At 39.5% G+C, this 24984-nt stretch overlaps 1 protein-coding gene across 4 annotated transcripts in view; it reads left to right on the top strand.

Annotated features, from left to right (window-relative positions):
• Window positions 1-1616: 1616 nt before the first annotated feature.
• HIPK1 (homeodomain interacting protein kinase 1) overlaps window positions 1617-24984 on the top strand; it is a gene marked incomplete at both ends in the record, with an annotated part of 42750 nt that continues 19382 nt past the window's right edge. For 3 of the 4 annotated variants that reach the window (XM_080691234.1, XM_080691235.1, XM_080691237.1), the window contains 6 exons: window positions 1617-2692; window positions 11759-11882; window positions 18846-18965; window positions 20629-20715; window positions 22983-23167; window positions 23445-23607. In XM_080691234.1, coding sequence (XP_080547360.1) covers window positions 1617-2692; window positions 11759-11882; window positions 18846-18965; window positions 20629-20715; window positions 22983-23167; window positions 23445-23607 — 1755 coding nt within the window. The remainder of the gene's footprint in view (window positions 2693-11758; window positions 11883-18845; window positions 18966-20628; window positions 20716-22982; window positions 23168-23444; window positions 23608-24984) is intronic. The other variant, XM_080691236.1, reaches the window with a different exon arrangement.

Consider the following 24984-nt stretch of genomic DNA (forward strand, 5'->3'; position numbering starts at 1 on the left):
CAGTTTAAAGTAGAATAGTGCCAAAAGGTGTGGATAAAAAAATGGCTTATTTGCAGCTGGGCGTGGTGGCGCACTCTTGTAATCCCAGCATTTGGGAGGCTGAGATGAGAGGATCTGGGTTCTCTGCCAGCCTTAGCTACTTAGTGAGAGGCCCTTGCAACTCAGTGAGACCCTGTTTCAAAATAAGGAATGAAAAAATGGGGCTCCCCAGTACCGCCAAAAAAAAAAAAGGCTTAGTTGAAATATACTTAAGATATAGATTCAAAGTGGAGGATAGGGAGAGAAATGAATGAGGAAAATATTAAATGTGTCCCAGGCACAACCACTTTACATATAAGTCTCATTTAATTCTTAGAAAAATAGTGGAGTAGTAGGTTTTGTGATTACCATTGTATGGAAGAGAACACCAAGACTCATTGCCTTCCTGATTCTGGCTTGAAGTGTTGGGCCTGTGGTGCCATCTCATAATTGAGATAGAAAACTGAGGATGGCCAAGTTTAGCTTTGCACGTGTTGCAGTATCAAGTGAGCATTTGCACATAGGATTTGGAGAAAGAGAGGAAAGGGGGGAGAGATGGGAAGGAGGGTCTGGATTAGACAGAGATTTAGAATCTTTTGTAGTTACTAATCCTGGGTAGTAATTATTGAAAAGGATAAGAGAAGGGAGGTAAGTTTGGAGCACCAAGGCCACTGAAGGTCAGATGATTGAGAAGGGAGTAGATTACTGTGAAATAATTTGTATACTATGTCAAATATTTAGCTATAATAGCCAGGCGTGGTCACGCACATTTGTAATCCTGGCATTTGGGAGGCTGAGACAGGAGGATAGAGGTTTGAGGACAGCCTGAGCTACTTACTGAGGCCCTTAGCAACTCAGCGAGACCCTGTTTCAAAATCAAGAATGAAAAATAGGGCTGGGAGTGTCTTTTGGAGGTAGAATGCCCTGGGTTTCATTCCCAGTACGGGGGGGGGGGGGGGATTGACTTTACTCTGAAAAATAGTGTTTGTTATAGTCTGCGGCTTTTTGAGCTTGAGGTGTCTGTGGGATGTACAGGACAGTTGGACTGTTCTCCCTTCCTCGCTCTATGTTTTTCTAAAAATTACTTTCCACAATTCTTCATAAGAAATTCTCTAGCCTTTTCATCAACATGGTTACTTTCTACTGGTCAGTTTATAAATGGCCCTTTTCTTTCCTTTTTTTTTTTGGTACTGGGGATTGGACCCAGGAATTTTACCTCTGAGCTTCACTTCCAGCTTTTTTAAATTATTATTATTTTGAAACAAGATCTTGCTAAGTTTCTAGGACTAGCCTCGAACCTGCAATCCTCTTATCTCAGTTTCTTAAGTGCTGGGATTACACACTTGGCTTCAATGGTCCTTTTCAAATGTAGATAGAGATATGCTATGCATGACCAGTGTAGAGTGGAAAGCCTTCACTTTAGCACATTCGGGACTCTGTTTCTGTGAATGTAGGTTCAGACTGAATTGGCTTTTGAAAGGAGGAGAACGTTATTATATCATGCTTCTTTTACCAACTGAAGTGTTTTTATGCATGCTGTTGCTAAGCCTTTATCTCTTGACCTTGTGGTCTCATTCTTCTTTTCTCTCCTTGTAGTTATGGCATCACAGCTGCAGGTGTTTTCCCCCCCATCAGTGTCGTCGAGTGCCTTTTGCAGTGCGAAGAAACTGAAAATAGAGCCCTCTGGCTGGGATGTTTCAGGACAGAGCAGTAACGACAAATACTATACCCACAGCAAAACCCTCCCAGCGGCACAAGGGCAAGCCAACTCCTCTCACCAGGTAGCAAATTTCAATATTCCTGCTTACGACCAGGGTCTCCTCCTCCCAGCTCCTGCCGTTGAGCATATCGTTGTAACAGCAGCTGATAGCTCGGGCAGCGCCGCTACGTCAACCTTCCAAAACAGCCAGACCCTGACTCACAGAAGCAACGTTTCCTTGCTTGAGCCATATCAAAAATGTGGATTGAAAAGAAAAAGTGAGGAAGTTGACAGCAACGGTAGCGTGCAGATCATAGAAGAACATCCCCCTCTCATGCTGCAAAACAGGACTGTGGTGGGTGCTGCTGCCACGACCACCACTGTGACCACAAAGAGTAGCAGTTCTAGCGGAGAAGGGGATTACCAGCTGGTCCAGCATGAGATCCTTTGCTCTATGACCAATAGCTATGAAGTCTTGGAGTTCCTAGGCCGGGGGACATTTGGACAGGTGGCCAAGTGCTGGAAGCGGAGTACCAAGGAAATTGTGGCTATTAAAATTTTGAAGAACCACCCCTCCTATGCCAGACAAGGACAGATTGAAGTGAGCATCCTTTCCCGCCTAAGCAGTGAAAATGCTGACGAGTATAATTTTGTCCGTTCTTATGAGTGCTTTCAGCATAAGAATCACACCTGCCTTGTGTTTGAGATGCTGGAGCAGAACTTATATGATTTTCTAAAACAGAACAAGTTTAGCCCACTGCCACTCAAGTACATCAGACCGATCTTGCAGCAGGTGGCCACAGCCTTGATGAAGCTCAAGAGCCTTGGCCTGATTCATGCTGATCTTAAGCCTGAAAACATAATGCTCGTCGATCCAGTTCGCCAGCCCTACCGAGTGAAGGTCATTGACTTTGGTTCTGCTAGTCACGTTTCCAAAGCTGTGTGCTCAACCTATCTGCAGTCACGATACTACAGGCAAGTGGAAAATACTAAAAAGCATGTGTTAGCCTGGAGATCTGTCCTTATAATTAATGTACATTATATAGGATTAATAACAGTTTATTAACAGATTCCAAGATAGAAATAGGCTGTGTTTTAGCTCATTACATGTGTATGTGGCGTTCCTACATGTAATGTTATCTTTCTTAAATTTCATTTAGCACTAGAAAAATCAACTCAGTCTGGTTCTGAAGGTTGTCTACTAGAATAATACTAGCAGCTGACTCTTTCTTTACTACCATTATACTTAATTTTCTCACTTTAAGGAGTCTTTAAATATAAAAAGATATTTATTTGTCATGAATTTGGGCATATGTTGTTGTTTTTTTTCCAAGCTCATGTCTTGGCAGGTAAAATGCTTTGGGAATGACTCCAGGTTTAACTCTAGCAGCATTTTATCCTTTTACATTTCTCTCTCTTTTTTTTTTTTTTTGGTGGTACTGGGGATGGAACCCTTCTACCTCCAGGCTACACTCCCAGACCTATTTTATATTTGGAGACAGGGTCTCTTAAGCCAGCGAGGCTGGCTTCGAACCTGCGTGATCCTCCTATCTCCACCTCCCAAGCGCGGGGATTACAAGCATGTGCCACCACGCCCGGCTACATTTCTCTTTTTGATATTCTTTTTTTTTATATAATTGTGGGAATTAGATGATTGCTATAATCTCTTCCATTTTTAGCATTCTGTATAATATTTTGAACTTACTTACTTATTATAAGGTAGCCTTGGCCCAAGTACCTTATTTTAGTGATTTATATTTCTAGATTGATACCTCTAATGTTTCCTTAATATAATGATTTTTGGGTCAGTACTTAAGTTGGTATATATAATTTTGTCTATACCATAACTAAGGCTCTTTTTAAATGTGCTTTTAGTTCTCAGCACCTCATTTAGTTATTTAGTTATTAATTTTAAGGAATCTGATATTGTTTAATAGTATCAAACAAGTATCCAATCAAAAAATGAAGTGGGCTAGGGATATAGTTCAGTGAGAAGCACTTGCCTAGCATGCATGATACCCTGGATTCTATCTCCATCACCAAATAAACAAAACCAAAATTCTCTGTGACAAGATAGAGCATCGTGATGGGGAATGGAATGATGGAGCAAAACTGCTTGCTTTATGGCAGCTGGGAAGCAAAGAGAGAGGCAAAGGGGTTGAAGTCCCAACGTCCCCTTCAAATTGACCTAACTTCCTTTCACTAGGCCCCATGTCTTAAAGCACTAGCTTCCAACAGCTCCCTTAGCTGGGGACCAAGCTTTTACATATGAGCCTTTGGCAGAAACTTTTGATTCAAACTGTTAACAGGTTCTGCTTAGTGGTGTTAAGTAGGTTCACAATGTTGTATGACTACTACCACTGTTTATTAAATACATGACACTACTATTAACTTCCAAGATTTTTTTTTTTTTTTTGTGGTACCAGGAATTGAACCCAGGGGCATTCTACCTCCAAGCTACACCCCCAGCCCTATTTCTTATTCTTTATTTTGAAACTAGGTCTAACTAAATTGTAGAGGGCCTTACTAAGTAGTTGATACTGTCTCAACCTCCTAAGTACTGGGATTACAAGCATGCGCCACCATGCCCAGCTCCCAAGATGTTTACTTTTTTTTTCTTCTGTGGGTCTGGGGATGGAACCCAGGGGCATTCAACCTCTGGGCTACACCTCCTGCCCTATCCTGCCCTATTTTTTATTCTTTATTTTGAAACTGGGTCTCACTAAGTTGCAGAGGACCTCACTAAGTAGCTGAGGCAGTCTGTGAACCACAATCCTCTGGTCTCAGCCTCCCAAATGCTGGGATTACAAGCGTGCGCCACCACGCCCAGCTCCCAAGATGTTTTCTAAACAGAAACTCTAACCCTTAAGCAATAACTCTATTTTCCTTTCTTCCTACTCTGGTAACATCTGTTTGATTTTATGTCTCTATGTGTTGCCTGTCTGAATAGTGTATACAAGTGAAATTTTATAGTATTGTCCTTTTGTGTCTTGTTTATTGATCACATAGCACTAAGCATAAGGTTGGTAGCATTTTTTTTTTTTTTGATACTGGGGATAGAAGGAACCCTGGGGCATTCTACCTCTGAGCTATGCTCCCAGATCTATTTTATTCTTTCATTTGGAAACAGAGTTTCACTCAGTTGCTGAGGCTGGTTTCAAACCTTCTATCCTCCTCTCAGCCTCCCAAGTACTGGGAATACAAGTGTGTACCACCATGCCTGGCTCCCAGTCCTATTTTTATTTTTTATTTGGAAACAGGGTCTTGCTAAGTTGGTATGGGCCTCAGTGAGTTGTGGAGGCTAGCTTTGAGCCTGTGATCCTCCTTTCTCAGCCTCCCAGGTACTAGGATTACAGGTGTGTACCATCATGCCTGACAACTCTATTCTTTTTAATGGCAAAATAATATTCTTTTTTAAATGCAGTACTAGAGATTGAACCCAGAGGTATTCTACCTCTGAGCTATATCCTCAGCCCTATGTTTTATTCCTTATTTTGAAATGTGTTCTCACTAAATTGCATATTTTAATTTTTTTGTGCGGTACTGGGGATTGAACCCAAGGGCATTCTACCTCTGAGCTCCACCCCTACCCCTTTTAATTTTTTGTTTTGAAGCAAGTCTCGCTAGTTTGCTGTGAGTCACTATTGCTAAGGCTCTCTTGAACTTGTGGTCCTCCTGTCTCAGCCTCCCTGATGTTGGGAATACAGGTGTGAGCCACTACACTTGGTTTGATTTACATTTTTCTTAAGAGAAATTTTTCACATACTTTTTGGACATATTTGGAGAAATACGTATTCAAGTTCTTTGCTAATTTTTTGAATTAAGTTATATTTTGTTGTTGTTGAGTTAGTTGTAAGAGTTCATATATTCCAGATATTAATAGACATGATTTGTAAGTAATTTTCTTCCAAGGTTGCCTTTTTACTTGTTGATAGTGTTGTTTGATGAATAAAATTTTTGAGCCTTTTGTTTTCAGTACTGAGGATTGAACCCAGGGGTATTGTACCTCTGAGCCACACCTCCAGCCCTATTTTTTTTAGTCTTTTATTTTTGAAACAGGGACTCACTGAGTTGTGAAGGGCCTAAGTAGCTGAGGCTGTCCGCAAACCGCAATCCTCCGGTCTCAGCCTCCTGAATGCTGGGATTACAAGCGTGCGCCACCATGCCCGGCTGGCATATTATCTTTTTTATAGCTTTATAAAACTGCCAATTATAGTTGGGTATAGTTGTTCACGCCTGTAATCCAAGTATTTGGAAGGCTGAAACAGGAGGATTGCAGATTTGAGGCCAGCTTCAACAATTAAACAAGAGCCTCAGCAAGGTAGCAAGTCCCTGTTTTAAGATAAAAATAAAAAGGGCTGGGGTTATAACTTGGGGGCAAAATGCTCCTGGGTTCCATCCTCAGTACAAAAACAAAACTAAACAAAACACACACACAAAAAAAACCCCCCAAAACTTCTGCCAGTTTTTACTTGAGCAAGGTAAAGAAACTCCAGGAATTCTTGGTTTCTGGTTTTATACTGCCCTAGGCAGTACTGGCTAGTTTTGGGATTTTTTTTATCTCACCTATTTATTTATGTCTTGGAAGATTGAGATTCCAACTACAGTTGCTTTTAATGCTTTGCTCTGAGCAATTCCACCAACACCCACAGGTACAGTACAAATGTACAATACACTCTGCAGGTGCACCCGATGAGGCTCAGCTCAGCATTCCCTTCCGAGTGCTGACGAACTAAGAGGATGTTCATAGCCCAGGGATGAGGGTTCATCAGCTTCCTGAACTTGTTCTACTCAGTGCCTATAGGTGTTCTGAAACTGTGTGTGCTGTCAAAGACAGGTAACAGAGAAATTATAAAATTGAAAAATAGGAGAGCAAAAAGTTGAGAATTGTTTCATGAAATCATTTTGATGGAATTATCAGTTAAAAACTTCAAGAAATTTGAAGGATAAATAGTTCTGGCTGCTTGGCTTTCTCTAATGTATAATTCACTTGAATAATTTCTCTATTAAGCCTGGTGTGGTGGCGTATGCCTGTAATCCCAGTACTTGGGAGGCTGAGACAGGTTCAACACCACCCTCAGCAATGTAGTGAGTCTCATCAGCTTAGTGAGACCCTGTTTCAAGACACACAAAACATGACTGAGGCAAAACATGCTCCTGAGTTCAATCCCAATTCCAAAAAACAAAACAAAACATTTTTGTATTAGGTTGCTGGTCTTTGTACCTTTTCCTTATTCTTTTAATCTAAACTATCATTTGAATAATTTTGTTTTTCTTTTAACTTTTTATTGGTGCATTGTAGTCACACTTTTTTTTGTTTTGTTTTGTTTTGTAGTACTTGGGGGTAGAACCCAGGGGCTTTTCTACCTCCAGGCTATACTCCCAGACCTATTTTATATTTTATTTGGAAACAGGGTCTCACTAAGTTGCTGAGAGCCTCACTAAGCTGCTGAGGCTGGCTTCGAACCTGTGCAATCCTCCTGTCTCGGCCTCCCAAGTGCGGGATTACAAGCGTGCGCCACCACGCCCAGCCTATATTCATACTTCTTAATGCAGTATAAGATGGTAGAGGCATACATACACACATCACCCAATTAGTCCTTCCCCAATACCCGCCCCATTCTCCCCCTTCTCTTGTTTGGCTTAGTGATTGACTTTGATATGTTTGTTAATATACATCATGAACATTAGAGAATTTCCCTCTTCCTCCCCCCCTTCCATCCCCTTAGGTCACCTTATTTGCTCATCTATAGTTTCTCCTTCATCTAGAGTTCCTCCTATGACCCGTTTTCTTCCTAGCTTTTGCATATTAGGAAGAGCATATTTTTTTGTGACTAATCTCATTTAGCATAATGTCATCCAGTTCCGTCCATTTTCCTGTCAATGATGTAATTGTATTTTTCTTTATGGCCGAGTAAAATTCCATCGTGTACATATCCCATAGTTTTATAATTCATTCATCTGTTGATGGAAATCTTGGCTGGTTCCACATTTTGGCAGTAGTGCAGCTATGAACATATATACATGCATTAGTTTGGTAGTTTGGTTTCTATTCTTTTGGGTAGATACCCAGAAGGGGTATTGCTGGGTCATATGGTAAGTTTGTTTCCATTCTTCTGAGAATCCTCCATACTGTTTTCCAAAGTGGTTGCACTAATTTGCAGTCCCACCAATATTGTGTTAGGATTTCTACTTATCTACATTCTCACCAGCATTTGTTGTTGTTTGTGTTTTGAATGATTGCCATTCTAGTTGGAGTTAGGTGACATCTCTATTATCAGTTGGCAGCAATATACCACACTGCTCTCTTCACTGGACATGGGTATGGCTAAATGATTTAGGCAGTGGAAATATATTTTATTCTCTGGTCCCACAGTAAATGTAGACCAGCTTATAGAAACAGTGCTGTTCGTTGGTCTTAAGTTTTAGTTTTACTTACGAGCCCAGTGCTTTTTTGTTCTGAACAAACTAACTAGCCTTTATTTCAAGCTAAGATCACTTTATTTGTTATTTATGGAAGGACAGGTTCTAGAAAAGGAAAGTATAGCTTTAAATTTATCCTAGACAATCTAATTTCCTCTAACAATGAAGCTACAGTTATACCTAAGCTACTAAGCCACACATGCAGGAAATTAGACTTTATATAACAGTTTTGGGTGTGATGCCTCTGAGATGGGAAGAAGGAAACAAATGTTCATGAAAATGACAATAAAATGTTTAGTGATCCTAACCTCAGCTTAAGCTGGGTGCCGGTGAAATAAAGCTTTATGACTTTGGAGAAACTTTCCAATATATATAGAAGTTTAAAGTTAGAAACCAGGCGTGGTGGCACATGCTTGTAATCCCAGCATTTAGGAGGCTGAGACAGGAGAATCGTGGTTCATGGACAGTCTCAGCTACTTAGCTAGGCCCTTTGCAACTCAGTGAGTCCATGTTTCAAAATAAAGAATAAAAAAAAAATTTAGGGGTGGGGTGTAGCTCAGAGGTAGAATGCCCCTGGGTTCCATCCCCAGTAACACACACACACACACAGAAATCAAAAGGCAGGGACTGCTGTTTTTACTACTTGACTATAGTAATTAGAGCCTATATTTGTTTTATTTATTTATTTTTCAGTACTAGGATTGAACCCAGTGCTTTGCATATGCTAGACAAGCTTTATTCTTTTTTATTTTGAAACAGGGTCTCACTGGGTTGCAAATTGCCTCACTAAGTAGCTGAGGCTGTCTGTGAACTGTGATCCTCCTGTCTCAACCTCCCAAATCCTGGGATTACAAACGTGTGCCACCACGCCCGGCTTAATCTTTATTTTGAAACAGGGTCTTACGAAGTTGGCAGCTGAGGCTGGCTGAGAACCTGTGATCCTCGTCTTAGCCTCCCAACTATTGGGATTACAGGTGTGTGCCAACGCATCTGGCTTTTGCTACCTTTTCAAGGACATTAGTTACTGGGTGGCCTGACCATTCTCTCATGACCTACCTTTCGCACTTCACAGTGCCTTTCTGGTGTGGTGGGAATGGCAGAATCAGTCTGATGTTCTCCAGCTGATGCTTTGGAATGTTCTAAGCCTAGTTTTTATTTTGGCACAAAGCCTTTTGTATGCTCCCTGCCAGCTATTTTTGGCACTGTCATACTTGAAAATTAATGATTCTGCTCACTAAGAGTAGAAAATTTTGTTCCTTTACAATTTTAGAAAAGCTTTTATGTTGTTTCTGGGTACTCTACTCTCTGCTTTATTAATGCTTCTGTTGTATGCTGTCTTAAAACCATGAAACCATACCATAATGCTTGGAATTTAATTGAACTCTGAAATTTCACCAGTAGTTTGTGGGTATAGCTAACGGCAATAGGAGTGTGTGTGTGTGTGTGTGTGTGTGTGTGTGTGTGTGTGTGTGTTTTACTGGGGATTGAACACAGAGCCTTGCTCATGCTAGGCAAATGCTCTACCACTGAGCTACATCCTCAGCTCTTTTAATTTTCTTTTTTGAGACAGGGTCTTGCTAGGTTGGCCAGGCTGGCCTCAAACTTGTACTCCTCCTGACTCAGCCTCCCCAAGTAGTTGGGATTACAGATGGGTTACACTCATTGGAATATCACTTTTTTTGTGTGTGTGTGTATGGTATTGAGAGTAGAACCCAGGGGCTTTTCTACCTCCGGGCTATACTCACACGCCTGTTTTATACTTTATTTGGAAACAGGGTCTCACTAAGTTACTGAGAGCCTCACTAAGCAGCTGAGGAAGGCTTTGAACCCGTGCGATCCTCCTGTCTCAGCCTCCCAAGCGCGGGGATTACAAGCGTGCGCCACCACGCCCGGCTATATAAAACTTTTAGTTTATACATTGCCTTAATCTTTAAGGTCCCCTAGGGTTGTGTTTCTTACTTGAAACATTAATGGAAATGATTTTTTCTAAAAGTACAAAAAAGTGCCAACTTTTAAAAGTTTTAACATAGTTAAGATAGAACTTTAATTTTTTTTAACCTTCATAGCAACCCTGTGTGATGGGTACTCTTACTATCTTCATTTTATAGATAACCTGAGGCATAGAGAGATTTAAGTAAAGTACCTGTAGCTATAAGCGAAAGAAATGGGATTTAAATGCTGACAGGCTGCCGGGCATGGTGGCGCACGCTTGTAATCCCTGCGCTTGGGAGGCTGAGACAGGAGGATCTCACAGGTTCAAAACCAGCCTCAGCTACTTAGTGAGGCTCTCAGCAACCTAGTGAGACCCTGATTCCAAATAAAGTATAAAATAGGTCTGGGAGTATAGCCCAGAGGTAGAAGGCCTCTGGGTTCCACCCCCAGTACCACAAAAAAAAAAAAAAAATGCTGACAGGCTGGTTATAGAGTGTGATGACAACCATCATGTTTTTTCAGAAAACATTTTTGTCACAAAGGGGTATTTATTGACCAAGCCATTTAAACCAATCATTTTATAATAAAAAGGAAAGTATCTGTGGTTATTTATCTGTAATCAAAAAAGTTTTCAGAATTGAAAACTTTTTCCAAAGTTTGGTATAAAACCATTGTTTTATTTTATTTTCAGGTCTGGGGATGGAACCCAGGGGCATTTGACCTCTGAGCTATACTCCCCGCCCCGTTTTTATTCATTTATTTATTTATTTATTTATTTATTTATTTATTTATTTATTTATTTATTTGTGGTACTGGGGTTCCTGGAAGCCCTTCTACCTCCGGGCTACACTCCCAGACCTATTTTTACATTTTTTAAATTTGGAAACAGGGTCTCCTAAGCCAGCGCGCGCGGCTGGCTTCGAACCTGCGCGATCCTCCTGTCTCTGCCTCCCAAGCGCGGGGATTACAAGCGTGCGCCACCACGCCCGGCTTTATTCTTTATTTTGAAACCTGGTCTCACTAAGTTGCAGAGGGGCCTCACTAAGTAGCTGAGGCTGTCCGTGAACCGTGATCCTCCAGTCTTAGCCTCCACGCCCAGCTATAAAACCATTTCTTGACGACATGACATGTAAACCATAGTAAGGCCAGAGTCTTTTATTTAATCAAATTAATATGCCTGCTTAATGTTTTGTTGAAGAAATGGCAATTTGTATGATAATGGGATACTGTCCTGATGAGCTCCATTGGGATTCTTATTTAACACGTTATTTATGTTCTGCGTTAGCTTTCTGAAATTCAAGAAATTCTGAAGTCTGAGACACATATGTCCCTGAGTTTTGGATAACTTAATTGTATACCAAAGATTGTTTTCAGTTCCATTATATAAATGTATTATTTGCCGGGCGTGGTGGCGCACGCTTGTAATCCCCGTGCTTGGGAGGCAGAGACAGGAGGATCGCGCAGGTTCGAAGCCAGCCCCACGTGCTGGCTTAGGAGACCCTGTTTCCAAACAAAAATGTAAAAATAGATCTGGGAGTGTAGCCCGGAGGTAGAAGGGCTTCCAGGAACCCCAGTACCCCCCCCAAAAAAATGTATTATTAGCTGATACTAGAAGACTTTAGTTGACATAGTTAACTTTGATAAGTAGTGTTTATTTTTTTAATCTGGTATTTTTTATTTTTCTAGAGCTCCTGAAATTATTCTCGGATTACCATTTTGTGAAGCTATTGATATGTGGTCACTGGGCTGTGTAATAGCTGAGCTTTTTTTGGGGTGGCCTCTTTATCCTGGTGCTTCGGAATATGATCAGGTAAGAATGTTTATTTGGATGCACATTGAAAGCCAGGACACTTCACCCTTGAATAACATAGGTTTCAACTGCATGGTCCGCTTACTTTTTAAAAAAAATTTGTGACAACTTGAAAAATCCCACCACTGAATTGCATAACCTAAGAATGTTGAAAAATTAAGAATTATGTATGGGCCGGGCGTGGTGGCGCACGCTTGTAATCCCCGCGCTTGGGAGGCAGAGACAGGAGGATCGCGCAGGTTCGAAGCCAGCCGCGCGCGCTGGCTTAGGAGACCCTGTTTCAAAATAAAAATGTAAAAATAGGTCTGGGAGTGTAGCCCGGAGGTAGAAGGGCTTCCAGAAACCCCAGTACCACCAAAAAAAAAAAAAAAAAAAAAAAAAAAAAAAAAAAAGAATTATGTATGTCATGAATGCATAAAATACATGTAGATAAATAATTTTAGCATATACTCCCATAAATTATAAAAATCTTATGTAAAAAGTTAGAATTTATTAAAGCTTACACACAAATACATAGACCATATATGATTCCATTCAGTTAAGAGGAATGTAAACAGGAAGATTTATTATTAAATTATAGCTACATAAACTTAACTGTAGTAACTGTAATAATTTCATAGCTATGACCTGTTACTGTTGTGTTAAACTCAGGTGCAGTGAATATCTGCTTAACCTATTTTGTCCCATCATTCCAAATGTGGAACACCTATAAAAAGTTAAATGTAGTATATAGCACATCATGTAATGATAGGAAGAAAAATATAATTATTAGTATAATATATAAGCTCTAGATTATGATTTCCAACCTATTTTAATGTATCCTTGTTAATTTTGTTGAAATAGTTGCAGAATTGAAATCTTAGACTTAGTTAAAATGCTGTGTGATGCTAATCCTCTCCACATGAGCAGTTTCTTTGCAGTAAATTGTGTATAACAGGAAAAAGTGATCTCTTAAGGTTCTTGCATGTCTTTCATGTATGTGTGTATATTATGTAATAATATGTATATATATGTAAAACATGAAATTATATATATATATATATATATATTTTTTTTTAGTACCAGGGATTAAACCCAGGGGCATTCTACCTCTAAACTATGCCCCTAGCCCTATATTTTATTTTTTATCTTGAAGCAGGGTCTCACTAAGTGGCAGAGGGTCCAAGTAGCTGACGTTGGCTGCAAACCTGTGATCCTCCTGTCTCAGCCTTCTAAGTACTGGGATTATGAGCATGTGCCACCATGCCCAGCTATATATGTTTATATATTAACATGTGTTATTGATAAAGCTTCTAGTTAACAGCAGACTATCAGTAGTTAAATTTTTTGGGAGTAAATATTAGACATGGATTTCCACTCATAGTGTTGGGAATTGGTACCCAGTCTCTCAAATAGAAGAAGATACTGAAGTTTTGTCAAAGAGGTGAATTGTGAATTCTCCTTTCTTGTACTTTTTTTTTTTTTTCTAATTCTATGCTCTATACTGGGAATTCCTTGAGGGGTAGAGATTGTTTCATTTCACCAGTGTATCTTCAGCTTGACACTTTGACATAGTAGATATACAAGATTTTGTGATTTTCTTTTTGAGAAATAGTTATCTGGAATGATTAAAAAGAAAAAAATACCAAAACAGTATTTTCTTCTATTCAGTTTATAACTTTGCTCAGTCTGTTTTAGTAGATGTAGCATTTACCAACTTCCAAAAATTTAACTCTTTGAAAAAGCACAACTTTGAGTAAAATATTGGAAAAAATGGGGTCACTCAGGCTGGGATAGAGTGTTGCTTAGCTTGTGCAAGGCCTTGAGTTTGATTCCCAGGTCTACAAAAACAAACAAACAAAACCCCACTCCTAAGTAGCCATTTACATTGTGCTTTGTAAGGGTTTTTCTTTCTTGTTTTGTGGTACTGGGGATGGAACCCAGGGATTCTATCTCTGAGCTGCATCCCCAGCTCTATTTTTTATTCTTTATTTTTTGAAATAGGGTCTCAGTGAGTTGCAAAGGGCCTCACTAAGTAGTTGAGGCTGTCTTTGAATTGCGATCCTCTTGTCTTAGCCTCCCAAATGCTAGGATTACAAGTGTGTGCCACCATGCCCACCATGCTTTATAAGTTTTTTTTTTGTAAATTTTTAATTTTTCTTTTCTTTACCTCCTGGGAAACAAGCTGGCTTCCTTATTTAAAAAAAAAAAAAAAACTGAGGGAGAGTAAATAATGCAAAACCACAGTATTGGTTGAACCATGTCATTGATTTTTTTTTTTTTTTTTTTTTTTTTTGCGGGTCTGGGTTGGAACCCAGAGGCATTTGACCTCTGAGCCACACCCCCTGCCCAATTCTTTCTTTCTTTCTTTCTTTCTTTCTTTCTTTCTGTCTTTCTGTCTTTCTGTCTTTCTGTCTTTCTGTCTTTCTGTCTTTCTTTTTGGTGGTACTGGGGTTCCTGGAAGCTCTTCTACCTCTGGGCTACACTCCCAGACCTACTTTATATATTTTTTATTTGGAAACAGGGTCTCTTAAGCTAGCGAGGCTGGCTCCGAACCAGCGCGATCCTCCTGTCTCTGCCTCCCAAGAGTGGGGATTACAAGCGTGCACCACCACGCCCGGCTTATTCTTTATTTTGAAACAGGGTCTCACTAAGTTGCGGAGGGCTTCACTAAGTAGCTGAGGCTGTCTGCGAACCGCGATCTTCCAGGTCTTAGCCTCCCGAATGTCATTGATTTTTTACTCCTTTTTGAGTCTAAGCTCCTTTTCAGAATCCAATGAAAGCTGTGGATTTTTTTTCAGAACATATGCACATAATTTTTTGCTTATAACTTGAGAGGATTCATGAATTTCTGATTAACAAACCTTGCTCCAAGCAATTACACTCCAAGAGTGTTATTCCTAGACCAATTATTTTGTGACATCACTTTAATCCTAGTAGATTGGTATAAATTTCCTAGGAAGTGGAAGCAAATATGATTGGGTTTAGTAGCTGAGGTACAACTGGGGTTTTCTGTAAAGAAATGATCTGGTAGATGTGAGAATTTTTGTATAGTGTGTTGATGTGAAACTGGGTAGTAGAAAGATACAGTTTTTCCTATGTTGAATAAATAGCATGTTTCTGTTGGGGATTAAAATTGGGGATAGTTTCTTTTGGTGAATCACTGGTAATATAAAAGGATTTATATGCAGGATCCAGCTGAGTTTTTTTTTTAAATAACTATATAGATACAATTTACAAACTATACAATTCAGCCAGTAATTTTTAGTGTGTTCACAGGGTTGTGCAACCATCACTGTAGTCAGTTTCATTGTCATTACTTCATAAAGAAGCCCAATACCTATTAGCAGCTAACCCCCAGTTCTCTCCCAGCTGTTTCAGTTACTCTACCTCTAGACAACCATTAATCTACTTTTTGTGTATATAAATTTGCCTATGCTGGCATATCATATTCATCACATATAATATGTGGTTTCTAAGCTGGGCATGGTGGTGCATGCTTGTAATCCCAGTACTTGGGAGGCTGAGACAGGAGGATTGCAGGTTCTAAGCTGCTTAGTGAGGCCTTCCACAACTTATGAGACTCTATTTCAAAATAAAGAGGTTTTTCTTTCTTGTTTTGTGGTACTGGGGATGGAACCCAGGGATTCTATCTCTGAGCTGCATCCCCAGCTCTATTTTTTATTCTTTATTTTTTGAAATAGGGTCTCAGTGAGTTGCAAAGGGCAACATTAGGGTTGAGTGTGTCACTTTGAGGTAGAATGCCCCTGGGTTCAGTTCCTAGTACCAAAAAGAAATGCCTCCCCCCAAAAGTGGTTTCTTTGACTTGCTTCTTTCACTTAGTATAATGTTTTCAAGGTTCTTCCCTACTGCAACTTGTGTTAGAATGTCACTGACCTTTATAATTAATATTCCATTGCATATGTATATAATATCTTTTGGCATTCATCTATTGATAGCTACTTGGGTTATTACTGCTGTTTGGCTATTGTGAATAATGCTGCTTTGAATGTTGTACATGTTATCAGTCCCTGTTTGAATCCTTTTGGGTACATAGCTTTGAGTGAAATTGTTACATCATGTAGTGATTCTCAGTTTAACTTACGAGGAACACCAAGCCCTTTCCACAGAGGCTATACCATTTTACATCCTCAGAAGCAATGCACAAGGGTTCATATTTCTCCACACCTTAGCCAACAATTTGTTTTTTTAGTACTAGATATGGAACCCAGGGGCATTCTACCTCCAAGCTACTAAGTTGCGGAGGGCATCACTAAGTAGTTGAGGCTGGCCATGAACCTGCAGTCCTCCTGTCTCAGCCTTCCAAGTACTGGGATTACAAGTATGTGCCACAAACCCAGCTGGTTTTTTTTTTTTTTTCCTCCCCTGGGTTTTTCTAAAAATAGTAGCCATCCTAGTGAGTGTGAAATGGTATTTCATTGTGTAGAGTTTGATTTGCATTTCCCTAATGATCAGAGATGTTGAGCATCTTACTTCGTATGCTCGCTAACCATTTTTATATCTTCTTTGGAGAAATGTCTATTCAAATCCATTGCCAGTTTTTTTTTTTTAATGTGGTTGCTTTTTTATTTTATTTTATTATTTTTTTGTGGTACTGGGGGTGGAACCCAGGGGCTTTTCTACCTCCAGGCTATACTCCCAGACCTATTTTTTATACTTTATTTGGAAATAGGGTCTCACTAAGTTGCTGAGAGCCTCACTCAGTAGCTGCGGCTGAGGCTGGCTCTGAACCCGTGCGATCCTCCTGACTCAGCCTCCCAAGCGCTGGGATTACAAGTGTGTGTCACCACGCCTGGCCTAATGTGGTTGCTTTTTGTTGTTGATTTGTAGTTATTTAAGTATTCTGGAAATTAATCATATTAAACGTGCTTTCTTCCATTTTATAGGTTGCCTTTTCATTTATTGATGGTCTTGTTTGATGCCTAAATGTTTTTTACTTTGACAAAGTTCAGTTTACCTACTTTTTCTTCTTTTGTGGTACTGGGGATGAAACCCAGGGGCATTCTCCTCTGAGCTATACCCCCAGTTCTAATTTTTATTCTTTATTTTGAAAGAGGGTCTCACTAAGTTGTAGAAGCCTCACTAAGTAGCTGAGGCTGGCCATGTAACTGTGATCCTCCTGCCTCGGTCTCCCAAGTACTGGGATTACAAGTGTGCGCCACCACGACCGGCTCCTGCTTTCTTTTTCTTTGATGCTTTACTTTTGATATCATATGCAGTAAATCATCACTAAATCCATTATCATATAGCTTTCCCTCTATATAACAGTGTAGTAATCTTTACTTCCCTCTGAGTATCCTGTAACTGTCCTTATACAGGATTATACTGTTTTGATTACTGTGGCTTTGTAGGAAGTTTTGCAACCAGAAAGTATGAATCTTCAACTTTGTTCTTTTATTTCAAGATTGTTTCAACTATATGGGACCCTTTCATTTCCATATGAACTTGGAATGATTGACGTCAGTTTTCTCAATAAAGCCAACTGATATTTTGATTCAGTTTGCACTGAATCTATAGATCAGTTTGTGAAGTATCACCACCTTCTCAGTATTAAATCTTATGATCTGTAAACCTGAGATAATGTTACATTTATTTAGGTTTTCTTTAGCAGTGTTTTGTAATTTTCATAGTATGTTTTATACTTTTGTTAAACTTATTTTTAAGTTTTTTTTAATCTTAATTTTTATTTATTTATTTATTTATTTTTTTTGCGGTTCTGGGGATGGAACCCAGAGGCATTTGACCTCCTAGCTACACCCTCTGCCCTATTTTTTACTCTTTTTTTTTTTTTTTTTTGGTGGTACTGGGGTTCCTGGAAGCCCTTCTACCTCCGGGCTACACTCCCAGACCTATTCTTTATACTTTTTTATTTGGAAACAGGGTCCCATAAGCCAGCGCGCGCGGCTGGCTTCGAACCTGCGCGATCCTCCTGTCTCTGCCTCCCAAGCTCGGGGATTACAAGCGTGTGCCACCACGCCCGGCTTTACTCTTTATTTTGAAACAGGGTTTCGCTGAGTTGCGGAGGGCCTCACTAAGTAGATGAGGCCGTCTGCTAATGGCGATCCTCTGGTCTCAGCCTCCAAAATGCTGGGATTACAAACGTGCGCCACCACACCCAGCGTTATTTTATTTCTTGATGCTATAGTTAATGGAACTTTAAAATTTTCACTTTCAGATTACTTATTGCTAGTATATTGACATAAGATTGATTTTTGCAGCTGAGTTCATATCCTGTAACTTCATTGATTTTAATAGGGTTCTAATGGATTGTTAGTTCTTATAGTTTTTATGAGTTTCTTATGATTTTATGAATTTAAAGTATACCTCTCCATGTTGTAAGAACTTCTATCTTAGCTCACAGTAGGTGATCATTAAATGTTGGTAGAATGAAATACAATACCTTCCCTCTACTAATGTGGGAGTAGAGAAGCTAAGTACTAAATTTTTGGTATGTGAGGTAAGTGCTGTGTCTGTGTAGAATAGGGGAAATTGATGAGAGCTATAGTGTTCAAAGAGGAGAGAGGTTTGAGTAGACTTTTCCCTAACCTTTCAAATTAAGTAATGTGTTTAAAAAGAAAAAAATGGTAATTCATGCATAGAGTTTTTAGAAACTATTCTGGCCTGTCCTCTGGACAATCTTTTTTTTAACTTAGTATCAAAAGTCTAACAAAAAAAGCAAAAGATTATACTCAAAAATTTCAAAACTTAGTTTCCTTTTAATTAGCAGTTGTAATAACATGGTAGTTACTAACTAAATACTAGGATATTACCTGTGGATGGATTAATATATTATGTGTTTACAGATTATTTATGGATTATATTATATTATTAACAGTTATATTGATTAAAGAGTTAATTTCTTTGTTATACCTTCCTTTCTTAGATAGAGCTAGTATTTTAGTGTAAAAGTCTTCAGTAATTCCTTTTTTCAACTCCAAATTGATGTTTATGGTTTTGTTTCAGATTCGTTATATTTCGCAGACACAAGGCCTGCCAGCTGAATATCTTCTCAGTGCTGGAACCAAAACAACCAGATTTTTCAACAGAGATCCTAATTTGGGATACCCGTTGTGGAGGCTTAAGGTCTGTCTTCCCTACTGTACTACCCGTTCCTGTACTTCCTGCCCTCTACTTGGAACTCAAATTTTAGTTATTAAGTTCTTGAGGTAGAGGAAGGAAAGAAGACGAAGGAAAGAATATATATATATTGGCAGGAGAAAATATTTGGAAAAATTATTCCATTGTACCCACTTGGTACAATGCAATCTTTGCAATCTGCCTGTCTTAGCCTTCCAAGTGCTGGAATTACAAGCGTGTGGCACCACGCCCAGCTTCCTCTGCAGCCTTTGAGTGGCTACAATTCTTCGTTAAAAAAACAAAATAAGCTGTGTGTGTGCTGCTTCACACCTGTAATCCCAGTACTTGGGAGGCTGAGGCAGGAGGATTGCAGGTACCAGGTCAGCTCTGCAATTTAGTAAAGTTCTGTTTTAAAATAAAAAATAAAATAGTGCTGGGGGTGTAGTTCAGAGTTAGAATGCCCCTGGGTTCAATCCCCTGTACCAAGGGAGAGGGGACTACATGCCAGTTTAGTTAGCTGAGAGCAGTACTCATCATTAAGTAATATGAGAACTAGAGAAATTTAGCAATGACCATTTGGTAGGGAATTCTCAGTAAACATGATAAAATTTTTTTTTTTTTTTTTTCGGTACTGGGGATGGAACTCAGAGGCATTCTAACTCTGAGCTACACCCCAGCCCTATTTTTTATTCTTTATTTTGAAAAGGGCCTCCCTAAGTAGCTGATCCTCCCATCTCAGCCTTCTGAATGCGGGGATTACAAGCATATGCCACCATGCCCGGCTGATAAAAGTTTTTTAACTCTCTACATTGAGGCCTTATTGAAACAAGTATATACTTTTGAGACTACTCCTTAATTTGGGAGATCACTGAGTAACTTTTTGTGTATTTGTGTGTGTGATATTGGGGATTGAACCAGAGGCATTCTACCTCCAGCTATACTCCCAAGCACTGTTTTATTTCATATTTGGAAACAAGATTTCACTAGGTTGCTGAGGGCCTCATTTACTAAGTTGCCACACCTGAACCTGTGATCCTCCTTTCTCAGCCTCCCAAGTACTGGGATTACTAGCATGTGCCATCACACCTGGCTTCTCTGAGTAACTTTATTAGCCCTCTGCCTCTTTCTCTGCAGCCTTTTTTTTTTTTTTTTTTTGTGGTACTGGGGGTGGAACCCAGGGGCTTTTCTACCTCCGGGCTATACTCCCAGACCTATTTTTTTATACTTTATTTGGAAACAAGGTCTCACTAAGTTGCTGAGAGCCTCACTCAGTACCTGAGGCTGGCTTCGAACCTTTGCAATCTGCCTGTCTTAGCCTTCCAAGTGCTGGAATTACAAGCGTGTGGCACCACGCCCAGCTTCCTCTGCAGCCTTTGAGTGGCTAGCATTTGAGGTATCAGGTCATTTCATAATAGCTTTAATAGAACAGTAATATTCCTTCTTACCCTATGTTCTTCAGGAACTATGCCGTATCATTGCTTGCATTTTGAAAAGGTGTAGGGCTAGATATCAAGGTCACATCTCTCTCCTGGAAGGTTTTCTGGTTGTTGTCTATGCCCCCTGTGGTTGGCAAGGTGACAACACTTGTCTCTTTGTATTCTGGTTTTAATTTAGAATAAAATGTGAAAATAACATATAGAGTGGAATTTTTAAAACTTATATTTTATAGACACCGGAAGAACATGAATTGGAGACTGGAATAAAATCCAAAGAAGCTCGGAAGTACATTTTTAACTGTTTAGATGACATGGCTCAGGTAAGGCAAGTTTTATCAACCCAGACATTTATATGTTTCTTTAATCAGAGACACACTTCTCTTATACTAAAGACAAATTTAATTTGTTATCTTTTTTGTACTTGTTTTCAGTTTTTACAAAAATATTATATGTATTGAAAGAATTTTAATCCTAAGAAAGGGTACTTATAGGATTACAGCTTGAGCATCCCTAAACCAAATACCTGAAATCCGAAATGCTCTGAAATCTTGAGCTCTTTGATATGATATGACCTGATATGACCCTCAAAAAGTATTTCAGATTTTGGATTTTTGTATTAGGGATGCCCAACTGGTAAAGTGTACAAATATTCCAAAATCTAAGAAGCTTTAAAATCTGGAATATTTCTGGTTTCAAGTATTTTAATAAGGGATATTCAAGCTGTGTGCATTTCTCCTTTGCTTTTGCTTAATTGGTCCTGTTATATATCAATATTTAAAAATATTGCATAAGAAATGTTTTTCTTGTCCCATTTTCTCTCCTAAATAATTAATTACATAAGAGCTAACATTTGGGTACTTAATCTGTTTCAAACTTTGTTTACACATTTTGCACTTATGCCATTTATTATTATTATTTTTTTAACTGAAGGTTGAATTCAGAGGCAGTGTAACTCTGAGTTATATGCCCAGCTCAATTTTTTATTCTTTATTTTGAAACAGGGTCTCACTAAGTTGCAGAGGGCCTCACTAAGTAACTAAGGCTGGCCACAAACTTGCAGTCCTCAGCCTCCCAAGTACTGGGATTACAAGCATGCGCCACCATGCCTACTTGAACCTGTGATCCTTCTGTCCCAGCCTCCCAAGTACTGGCCACCATACGCAGCACCATTTAATCTTTTCAACACTAAGAAAGTTGTATATTTAAATAATAATGTTCAGTTTTCCTAACTTGTTTGTTCCAAATTTATTTTATTTTTTGACATTTGGGATTGACCCCAGGGACATTCTGTCTTTTGCTATACCCCCATCCCTTTTTGTGTGTGTGTTGGGGGGGTACTGGGGATAGAACCCAGGGGCTTTCTACCTCCGGGCTATACTCCCAGACCTATTTAATATTTTATTTGGAAACAGGGTCTCACTAAATTGCTGAGATCCTCACTAAGTAGCTAAAGCTGGCTTTGAACCTGTGCGATCCTCCTGTCTCAGTCTCCCAAATGCTGGGATTACAAGAGTGCACCACCACGCCTGGCTTACTCCCAGCCCTTTTTATTCTGGGTCTCTAAATTGCTGAGGGTCTCGAGCCGGGCGTGGCGGTGCACGCTTGTAATCCCCGTGCTTCGGAGGCTGAGACAGGAGGATCGCACAGGTTCGATGTCAGCCTCAGCTATTCAGTGAGGCTTCCAGCAACTTAGTGAGACCCTGTTTCCAAATAAAATATAAAAAAGGTCTGGGAGTATAGCCCAGAGGTAGAAAGCCCCTGGGTTCCACCCCCAGCACCACACACACAAAATAAATAAATAAATAAATAAATAAATAAATAAATAGCTGAGGGTCTCTAAATTGCTGAGGTAGGACTTGAACCAAGTACTGTGATTATAGGCATGTGCCACCATACCTGCCTATATTCCTTTTTTTTTTTTTTTTTGGGTGGTACTGGGGTTCCTGGAAACCTTCTACCTCCGGGCTACACTCCCAGACCCATTTTATGTTTTTATTTGGAAACAGGGTCTCTTAAGCCAGAGAGGCTGGTTTCGAACCTGCACAATCCTTCTGTCTCCGCCTCCCAACTGTGGGGATTACAAGCGTGCGCCACCACACCTGGCTGGCTTATATTCCAAATTTTTAATGATAATAATTTATTCAGCTTTATTCTACTCTTTTTTTTTGGTGGTACTAGGGGTGGAACCCAGAGGCTTTCTTCCTCCGGGTTATACTCCCAGACCTTTTTTTTTTATATTTTATTTGGAAACAGGGTCTCGCCAAGTTGCCAAAGGCCTCACTAAGTAGCCAAGGCTGGCTTTGAACCCATGCGATCCTCCTGTCTCAGCCTCCCAAGCGCAGGGATTACAAGCGTGCGCCACCACGCCCGGCTTTATTCTACTCTTTAGGCAGTATAAGAAGAGTCTCCTCCTGTGAAAGTTATGATATTGTAATAAGAAGAACTTCTCCCAGTTTTTCTTTTCTTTGAATGCTATCACTAAAAATCTATTTTCTCTCTTTTGGAGAGAAAAATAGATGCATTAAGTACTTAAGCTACTGTTTAACTTACATGAAGACATATCATATTTCTAAATTTTCCTTGGAAGGTGAATATGTCTACAGACTTAGAGGGAACAGACATGTTGGCAGAAAAGGCGGATCGAAGAGAATACATTGATCTGTTAAAAAAAATGCTAACGATTGACGCAGATAAGAGAGTTACTCCCCTGAAAACTCTTAACCATCAGTTTGTGACAATGACTCACCTCCTGGATTTTCCACATAGCAATCAGTGAGTATGATACACCTGGGAATCTGCCTTCTAGGGTTCTTGATTGAGTTTTCATTTTATATGGAACTGTCGGGTTAGCAGCAGCTTTGTGTTTCTGGCTCACTAATGCTCTCTTTCCTCATTGAAAACTCACGAGATTAAATGTGTTTTTTTCCCCCTCTTTATGATTATAAAAAGTTTTTTCCTGTAAATGCTTCGAAAACAACTTTGATCTTTTGAGTTATTTACTGTCTGTTTAAATTTCAGTATTCATTTAGTGGTTTTTAATCTCTTTCAGTGTTAAGTCCTGTTTCCAGAACATGGAGATCTGCAAGCGGAGGGTTCACATGTATGATACAGTGAGTCAGATCAAGAGTCCCTTCACTACACACGTTGCACCAAATACAAGCACAAATCTAACCATGAGCTTCAGCAACCAGCTCAATACGGTGCACAATCAGGTATTAAGTAGATGATTTTGGAAAATAAAACTTAAGTGAGGTAGAAACAAAAGTACAGGGTGAGGTAAAAGAAAACCAGTCTTTGCTTCGGTTATCTTGTAACTTCATAAGAATTTTCTACTTGTCAAAAGTGCTAGAAGACAGGGTAGACTGATATACCTAACAGTCACTTGCTGGCAAAAATTAAATACACTGCTGGATGTGGTGGCGTGTGCTTTTAATCCTAGTACTTGAGAGGCTGAGACAGGAGGATCGCAGGTTAGAGGACAGCTTCAGCTACTTAGTGAGGCCCTCTGCAACTTAGTGAGACCCTGTTTGAAAATAAAAAATAAAAAATAGGGCTGGAGGTATAGCTTGAAAGTAGGATGCCATTGGGTTCAATCCCTAAAAAAAAAGAAAAGAAAAGAAAAGAAAAAAAATTAAATACAAAATACAAAAGTCTTAATTCATGTCCTCATAAGTCGTAGCATAGTTAAAAAAAAAAAAAGGGGTCTGACTGTTGAACTGCTTACTACTGTTAGTTGTACTAACTTTTGCCAAACGATTTCCTTTCTCTCTATTAGAAGGATTTTGTGTGTCATCATTTTATTGAAAGGTATTTTCAGTAATTATTGTTATTATTTGTGGTATAGGGGATTGAACCCAGGGGCATTCTACCTCTGAGCTATAGCCTTAGCTCTTTATAGTTTTTTTTTTTTTGGGGGGGGGATACTGGGGATGAACCCAAGGGCATTCTACCTCTGAGCTATATCCCCCAGCCCTATGTTTTTATTTTTTATTTTGAAACAGGGTCTAACTTAGTTGCAGAGGGCCTCACTAAGTAGCTTGAGGTGAACCTCAGTCCTCCTGCCTCAGCCTCTCAAGTACTGGAATTACAAGTGTGTGTTGCCATGCTGGCTTTAGTTTTTGTTTTGAAACAGCATCTTAGTAGGTTGCGGAGGGTCTCACTAAGTTGAGGAGGCTGAACTCAAACCTGTGATCTTCCCTTCTCAGTCTCCCAAGTACTGGGATTACAGCCATGCACTACCATACCCAGCTCAATAATTAAAGTTCTGCTAACTAACTATTGATATTTACACATAAGTTTGTATTTAAAGGTATAAGCGTCCCAGTTTCTTAGCTAGATCTATTTAAAAAATTTTTTTTTTCATATTGGAGATTGCCAAGGGTATTCTACCTCTGAGCTATACCCCCACCTCTATTTTACTTTTTATTTAGAAACAGTCTTGCTAAGTTGTTGAGATCCTTGGTAAGTTGCTGAGACTGGCCTGGAACTTATCATCCTTCTGCCCCAGCCTCCTGAGTACTGGGATTATATTCATGCGCAACCACATTTGGCTAGGTATATTTTTAATTTTTATCTTATTTTTTGTGGTT

This window comes from Muscardinus avellanarius, assembly GCF_963383645.1.
Source record: "Muscardinus avellanarius genome assembly, chromosome: 3".
NCBI lineage: Eukaryota > Metazoa > Chordata > Mammalia > Rodentia > Gliridae > Muscardinus > Muscardinus avellanarius.